We start from the raw sequence: 8,048 nt of genomic DNA on the forward strand, positions 1-8,048 counted from the left end.
TTATTACTGATTTCAATCAATTATTATTACTTAAATATATAGATAAATCTATTTTATTATATATCATTATAATTAATCAGAATCAATTTAAAATTAATTAAAATTAATTATTAAATATTTTTATCTTAATATATTTTAAAATTCTGTAAAATATCTCTTTATATTCTATATAAATTTATCTGTTTATTTAATTAATTATAAATCAGCTATACATACTTTAATTAATTAATAAACTAAGTGAGTAAGAATGAGTAAATTAAAAGATTAAAAGTCAATTATTAACTAATTATTACTGTATTATACAAGGTCAGAGTTATAATTATATAATAAGATTAAGTGATATACTTAGTAAGATTAAGTTTTTATTAAGAGTTCTGCAGTTAATCAGCTCTTCTATTAACAGTGTACTGATAATAATTAAGCTCTTTTATCTCAGTAGTCTATAGATTATAAGACTGTTAAGCATGAGTCTCACTATAATCAATATATATAAGTTCAATTTCAGAATGAACTTAAAAATTTCTAATAAATACTCTGAATATTTTAACAGTATTAAGAGATATTTTAGAAATATATTCTAGAAGTTCTATGAGTTCTAGAACTGACTAAGTTCACTATTAAAAAGAAGTCATTGTGAGGAAGTCACTGAAGAGAGTCACTGAGAGAAAGTACTGTACTCTGTGATAGCTGATCTGAGGGGGGGTGTTGAGGGTCCTGCAGTTGATCAGCCCTTCTACCAGCAGTGCACTGGTGGTGATTGAGCTCTTTTGCCCCAGTAGCCTACAGTTTTCTGTATACACCCGAGCAGGGGCTTTGGAGCATTTGACATAGCTGAGGTAAGCGCTCTATTGCCCAACTTATTTATGGGCTGGGGTGTTAGGTGACTGTTAGACACCTAGGTATCTTGCTACACAACTTTTACTAATTGCCCTACTGTATTGAAAGTTTTTTCCCCACAAGAAGATGATGCCTCCAGTCAATCAATCAGTTCTACAGCCTTCCCAACACCGATGGTACCTCGGATCGCGAATCGAGTGCGAACGAATCGAAACGCAGGCTCCGCCAGCAGGCGTCCTTGCAGCTTGGAGTGATGGAGACTGCTCATATATTTTGCGGAAAATATCAGCAGATATTGCACCACCTGAGTCTCAAGACCATGTTTCCAAGGATGTTCATCTGGTACATGAGGGTGGCAGCTCCTCAGCGGTGTGGGCTATTGGCAAAAGCGCCTTTTGCAAAGTCAAATACTGGCATCCTAGCTTGGGGCTTGAGGGGGACACCATCGCATTTGTTAGGGAACACATACCTCAAATCCTGGTACCGGAAGTTATTTATTCCTGGATTGATGAAGATCGGACATTCTTGATTCTCAAGAGAGTTCAAGGTGTGACATTGAGAGATGCATGGTTGTTGTTCTCTTCCTTGCAGCGTGACTTGATCCTCAAGGAAATTGCAAGCATCTGTGACCTACTTGCTTTGAAGACTTCAGCAAAACTTCAGAGTGTATCCGGAAAGGCCTTGCCTGAAAGGTTCCTTGCAGTTGCAAAAGATAGCTTTGTGGGACCTCTCACATTGACTGAGAGTAGAAAATATTTTACTGTCCTAGACTCAAACCTATGTCCCAAAATCGGAAAGCATTTTTATCTATACCATGCAGATCTTGGTCCGGGAAATATTATGGTGTCCAAAGATGGATCTATCACAGGGATTCTTGATTGGGAGGCTGCTGGTTTCTACCCTCACTTCTGGATTGCAACAAAACCGTCGGTTGCGCCTGGTCTCGACTTTTCCCCTCCCATCGCAGGAATCGAAGAATTCGAGTGGAGAAAACAGCTGAGGTTGGAGCTTGAGAATAGAGGATACCCTCAAGCTTCAGGCTGGTACATGGAGTGGAGGCGTGCTCGACCTAAAAAGTGAATATTCTCTACTGATCGATCTTTTGAGACATTCCCCCCCCTACGGGACCAGGAGTATACTTCTGAAGACATGGAATGAAGCCCGGCCGAGGACTTGAGCTATGTATGATAGAGTGACAGATAGCTAAGTGAAATTGAATATAAGAATAACCAAGCTTCAGCAGTAGGCATTAAGAGTTTGATTATGCACGAGCCTACGATAGGTCCTAAATACACATGTGGCAAATAATGCACTTACGAGAGGTCCCCATGGTGGGTTGCACGAAGACAGAAATGATGATTCTTCCATGCTAACTGAAAAAATATTGGAGACCCAGGCTAATGACTGTAACCCAAACCATTTCCTGACTTATTTGGGAGGGATCTTGAAAAGCAAATGAGCCTATTGCGCGGGTTAGTTGTCGGCGCTGTTCAACAATAATATTTAAATAAAAGCGTAGATTTGTTCTTTGATTCCGACCTTGGGGAGCTCTGCTCCGCAATACTCGCATGTGTCCGCCCCCGACACATTTCCTTTCTTGCACTTTGGGCAATCCATCTTTGCGCACAGGTTTGTTGATTGGATTTATCTAGAAGCAAATTATTTAGTCTTTCCACTGGTAAAACTTTTTGGATTGCAAGAAAAGGGGTTTTATACAGATGTTGCTTTGACTTTTCCACTGGCGTTTTGCTTGTAGGTCACTGAGTTGGATTTTGGATTGAAAGATATGAGTGGTGTAAATTGCTGGTTATATCCTGATGCTTATATAGCCCTGGCTTTATGGATTCAGAAGGACGGAAAAATGGATGAGGTTGGACCAACTATCTGATCGTGTCTCCTATGGCTTACATACCCCCTCGAGTTGATTAATACCCAACCTCATAAATACTTTCAGCCTGAACTCGGCATCTAACCATACGAGACTGGATTGATGCGGCATGCTTTCGTTCAGCTGGGAAATGGTCAGGCTGGCTCAAGTAATTTGTGATTTACGTCAAATCATTGGCGGCCTTGCTTGGTTTGGAATGGTTTCAGCTGCCGCCTTCATGGTGAGTCACAGCAGCACGACAAGCTAGCCATTTCTCCAGTGCATGCATGAGGGCCCGGCGGGGAGCCTGGAAATGGTGCCAAACACCATCAATATCCGTTGCAAGGCAAGAATTTCGCCATGTCCAAGCAACACCTGTTGGAAATTCTGAGAATCGAGTCACGAGGCACGAGCATTGTGTCGACATCCTGACAGGGTCGTATGGCCAATCGACTTTGAATTTAACTAGAGCCTCCGACCAGAAAGTGCAAGTGTGATATTCAGCTCTTCTAATTTCATTCCCATTTTGAGAGATATTCAAGTATACAGCTGTCTATCGTCGCTCAGCCACCATGTGCAAGGGATTAAACGCTTGTAGTAAGGCCTGAAATTGTTCGCCTCCTTGGCATGTCAACCAGCGCCATGTGCCAAGCAGGAATTTCCCTTGCTTTCAGCAAGTACTTTCCTAATACCGTGTAAGACATCCTCGATATTTCGGGAGATCAACTGGTCCACCTCCTGAAGAAAGGCGCCTCGATACTCATTTCTAAGTTTACAGACCCAGAACGATATCTTTGCGCTGGACTTTCTCATGTTGTAGGCCTTTCCTTGGATGGTTCGTATATGTTTTAAGTTTTGTGAGAATAAACAGAATCGCGCTGCTCAGCAGGTCTTCTCTCCTGAACCAGCTGCCGCCGGTTCTTGGCGGCTAAAGCTTAGGCTGCTGTTTGGGCCTCGATTCCTATTACGGATAGTCAGCATCTCGAGCTAAGACCCAAATCACTTCTCGCCGATCCATGTCTTATTCCTCTCAACATTGTTGACCTCATCCACTCGGAATCAAATGTCATTTATCGTCATTTCAGAGCATCACAGATGTGATTCCTGCCGCAAAATTTATAAACGCAAGCATACATGTTTTGGGCGTTCACATAGACGACCGAAAGGCCTCGTGCTTTTAAACCCAGGGTCAAAATTTGATGGTCAAAGTCATGGGGTGAACAGTAATTCTGCCTTCCTGTCCTTATTCAAACGCATACTAACGAATCTTTCAAGGTCAAAGGAGGCAAAATTTGTCGGGCAATAGAGTCAAACCGCAGCCAGATCTGGAAAGTTCAGACCGAATCTGGCCATGCGAAGGGTCAAAGACGCTGGCAAACGGCACGGCAGATTATCTCACACAACGTGTCCTGATGACTAGCCGAGTTGACTTTGACAATTTTCAGTTAGCGCCATCGAATGCTGCGTATTTGGACCTCAGCCAAGAGTGGAGTTGCGCGTCGGCCAAGCAACTTTTACAACTACGTGCTAGGGTCACCCATCGGCACAGCATTTTAATGCGGCTCAGCGGTGACATCAAGGGCTCCGAGAATACCATTAAATCATTCTTATCTAGCCTGAATGCCGGACCTACTTGCTCCGCTTTGTCCGAGGATCTTGCGGCTCTATATCTTTCACAGGCGATGAACCACATATACAACTTTAATTTTCATGAATCACATAGAGAAGTTAAGAAGTGGACGCCTAATGCATCAGGAGGGCAGGAGCGCCTGCTTTGGGACCTGATACTTTGTGTCGGCCGCATCATGCGAGGAGAAGGACGGTTCGAAGAGTCGAAGATTTGCTTTGACACTTGTCTTTCAACTCCGGGCCTGCGCGAATCTAAACGTCTCCTCGTTCGATCCGCTCTTGCCGATCTCTACTGTGAGCTGGACTATCTACAGATGGGGAAGCAGAACTTTTGTCTCTCTCAGGCAAATGCAATGGTGGAATTGGAAATTAAAAGATTAAGGCTATCGTCCGGTCAGCACCGCAAAGGATTTCGGCGCTTACTTCTTTCCCTAACGGAGGTTAGAATCAGGCAGGGACGGCACCGAGACGCTGACCTCTTGACCAGAGAGTTGATAATTATTTATGACAACATCAGGGAACCGGACATCGTGGACCGACTTGGCCATGTCCGGGCGCTCATTGCCTTTGCGCGTCTCGCTCCATCGCCCGAGGATGCATTGAAGAGGTGGAAAGATGTTCTACTCTGGAATAAATTCTACAATCCTTTAGAGGAAGAAGTTTTCACCTGCGGTGTGGTCTACCTATTTCTTTGCATTACATGGTACAAACTTGGTGATATTGACAAGAGCAAGCAATGCCTTCAAAACGCGGTGCAAGTGATTGAGCGGAAACAGCGTCAGTTTTTAATCCCGGGGATCGGGACCTATCTCTTTCATGATGTGTGTGATCAGGTATATTCTGAGATATGGCGGTTGGGAGATTCCACAGCAGCGTTGCACAGCCGACTCCAGCGATGTCTAGTCTACCCAACAGCCACCGCGCCAGTCGCAGTAAACAGGACCGGCTAACGACCTGGTACGTCTTCGCTCTCGGGTTTGACTGATGAACGAGATGTCGACCGACGGCGTTTGCCTGGCAGAATAAGAAGATATTCATGGCCATCCAGCAAGTCCCCCAGTGGCCACTGCCAGGTTTGCCGAACTATTTCCAACGCTTTTTGCGGTTATGTTGTCCTACGCCGGAGGGTCAATACAGCCATACGGCCGGGCGCAGCGTCACGCCATATCGGCCGGGAACGGGAAGGGGAAGGGGACCTACGGCTGGGACTTGTTTCTTTTCCCCTTCATAAACATCAGAGTCACCTCCATGACCAGAACGTGACGCCCTGGTTCCTCCGGATTGGGGATGACACGGAGCACCACGTCCCGGTACCGCAGAGCGTTGTTGGAGCCCCGAACGCAGCCGCTCTCGATGAGCGCTCCTGGACGAGAAGACGTGTAGGCGGCCATCAGCATCAGCAGCGGCAGCTGCACTGTATACCGCTCGTGTGGGACCGCCGACGTGTCCAAGCACCAGTGCTAGTGGAGGACGGACAGCAGATCCTCAACGCTGAGGGTGGGCTTGCATTCGACCGAGAGATCTAGGCTGTATTCATCCGTCAACGGTCCCAGGATAAACTACATGTGTGGTGAGTGCCAGTTAGATACGGGAACAGGAGGGCCAGGATGGTGTGGTGGGACTCACCTCACTGACCTGCTCCCCAACAATCTCATCCATTTTCTTTCCAGCGACTCTCTTGTAGAGCAATCGGAGGAATTTCCACTCCACCCAGATAGTGCTCTGCTTTGTGACGTTGAACTGGCTCAATCGCCAGTTGGCATAATGTCTAAAGTTCTCACCTGCACATGTGGTGAGATAGACATTGCTGTCCACGCCGTCGAAATTGGTCTAATGTCTCTTGTGTTTGCCTTCTTCCATTCACCATCTCGATGCTCAAACACGGAAGTCTTTTTCTGAATGGCCTTTAGATACTCGGTTCGACAATCACTGAAGAACTCTCCCAAAATTTCTGGAGATCGGCCGAAGCAGGAGACGGACACCTCTTCTCGCTCGCCGGAGCTGCTGTCTTTCTGTTCACACCGGAGCCGGAGCAGATGGTTCCCGTACCAAAAGAAAAACGAACCATTATAAGGTGAAAAACGTAAAGGATTTTTGGCATGCGCATTTGAATGGTCATCGGCATATCCAACGCTGACAATAGAGGAGCGAGCCTTGCGCGCGAATGGCTGGTCCGATACCCAGGTTTTAAGCATATCATGTGCTTCGTCGTAGTAAAGGACGTTTGTTATCGAAGCTTTCGATTGTCAGGAAAGAGCATCACTACAAGAAGGGTCACTAACTGAAATGGATCTCCACAATGTCCGTCAGGTAACGGTACACATATCTAGCCAAGAGCAGGAGCGCCCCGCAGAGGCACAGCAGGTGGGCGCTGTTCAGGTTCCCAGCTAGGACCTGTCGTATGGATGCGGAGATGGCGGTAAATCCGGGGAGGAAGATGTCCACAATGGAGATTTGAGATGGGAAAGTGTGAATTGGCAAAGAACCAGCACCGTTGAATATGTTCATTCTGGAATGGGTGGGGAGGCTGTGGGTGGATTCCTAAACAGATAGTATGTATGACGTGCGATGGTTTTGGAGCGATTGATACACCATAAGTGATCTTCTTGTTTGATAGAGAAATGCTGAAACCAGAGGGTTTTGTTTACGATCTACTGATAGCCAGGGAGAACTCCATTACCTCAGGATGCGGAATCTCGCCTGTTATATGCTGTTGTATTGGACCACGCACATCCATCCACCTAGTCGAGTCAAAAAGTTCCGTGCAACTTGAGAAGCCGGGATACGCCGTTCGTAGCAGCCTAGACCGCGCGAGGCATATTGTGCTGTACAATGTAAATATCCACTTTTGACCTCGTGGTACTGCTTTCATGGGGAATTGTCCAAGCACACAATGGGATTTTGCGAAGCTCTGATGCCAGGGATTCATTTTTGATATGGATGGACATTACTAAGTTTTCCCGCCTTGTTATGTGATATCGGTAATGCTCTTCTCTATGTTTTCATGCTCTTTTCTATATGGTGTATTTGCTCTTCCCCTCACTCTTTTGTCTCGGCTTTGTTTTCCTTCGAATAACCTTAACCAGTATATTGTTTCTACCCATGGAGAGGGATATATATACCTCTCCTTTTTGCATGTTTATATTTACATACTATGTAACTTAGCAGATCGGCAGGATGTTACTTTAACTCTAAGATCACACTAAATAGATTTATCTCTATTGAGGTTTCCGAGTTCAAATTGGGCGATTGTGTCATCATATGCCTTAATAATAGGATCGTATAAGACCTTTGTCATTGTAAGGAAAGAGTATGTCTCGTAGGGCCCCGCAAAGCGGTACAACACCACAGAACTTTGGAGGGAACTCCCTCAAGATGAATCCAAACCCCATGTATCTGCCAACCCCGGAGGGTGAGACGTAATGCTAATCCATGTACATGGGGACGCCACTGCTGCATGAGTTCTATTTTCAGACTTCGTCCTCGGATACTGTTGACTGCCCGCGGCCGTGCTTTCAATGCCTGGAGAGAAGCATCCCCGAGACGAGCACCGGAGCACACCGTGACTGGCCCCCCCATTTAATTGGTATAAACAGAGGGCTTCCCTTTCGCCTCCAGATCCCATCGTTCTTCTCACTCTGAAAGCATAAATCCGAGGCGTCCCCAGCCCTGGGTTTAGCAAAGTTGGGAGGAAACAATCCTGCATCATCAACGC

At 45.7% G+C, this 8,048-nt stretch overlaps 4 protein-coding genes across 4 annotated transcripts; 3 read left to right on the forward strand and 1 right to left on the reverse strand.

The window, feature by feature from the left end:
* Nucleotides 1-809: 809 nt before the first annotated feature.
* Nucleotides 810-2,155, forward strand: BDBG_03984 (uncharacterized protein). Its single transcript, XM_002625879.2, has 2 exons — nucleotides 810-836; nucleotides 946-2,155. Exon 2 carries the CDS (start codon nucleotides 964-966, stop codon nucleotides 1,915-1,917), a length of 954 nt encoding a protein of 317 aa, XP_002625925.2. The 5' UTR covers nucleotides 810-836; nucleotides 946-963; the 3' UTR covers nucleotides 1,918-2,155.
* A 1,612-nt stretch (nucleotides 2,156-3,767) lies between these two features.
* Nucleotides 3,768-5,283, forward strand: BDBG_16929 (uncharacterized protein; the record flags this gene model as incomplete). The annotated part of the gene is made up of 2 exons (XM_031724781.1): nucleotides 3,768-3,927; nucleotides 3,980-5,283. The coding sequence occupies 2 exons, from the start codon at nucleotides 3,768-3,770 to the stop codon at nucleotides 5,281-5,283; spliced, it is 1,464 nt and encodes a 487-aa protein (XP_031578062.1).
* On the reverse strand, nucleotides 4,912-7,293 carry BDBG_03987 (uncharacterized protein). Its single transcript, XM_031721490.1, has 4 exons — nucleotides 6,616-7,293; nucleotides 5,960-6,536; nucleotides 5,534-5,892; nucleotides 4,912-5,448 (listed from the first exon to the last, which is right to left on the reverse strand). Exons 1-2 carry the CDS (start codon nucleotides 6,839-6,841, stop codon nucleotides 6,079-6,081), a joined length of 684 nt encoding a protein of 227 aa, XP_031578064.1. The 5' UTR covers nucleotides 6,842-7,293; the 3' UTR covers nucleotides 4,912-5,448; nucleotides 5,534-5,892; nucleotides 5,960-6,078.
* BDBG_16930 (uncharacterized protein) lies at nucleotides 5,370-5,859 on the forward strand (the record flags this gene model as incomplete). Its single annotated transcript, XM_031724782.1, has 2 exons — nucleotides 5,370-5,406; nucleotides 5,471-5,859. The coding sequence occupies 2 exons, from the start codon at nucleotides 5,370-5,372 to the stop codon at nucleotides 5,857-5,859; spliced, it is 426 nt and encodes a 141-aa protein (XP_031578063.1).
* Nucleotides 7,294-8,048: the final 755 nt, after the last annotated feature.

Source organism: Blastomyces gilchristii (assembly GCF_000003855.2).
Source record: "Blastomyces gilchristii SLH14081 genomic scaffold supercont1.6, whole genome shotgun sequence".
NCBI classification, from domain to species: Eukaryota; Fungi; Ascomycota; class Eurotiomycetes; order Onygenales; family Ajellomycetaceae; genus Blastomyces; species Blastomyces gilchristii.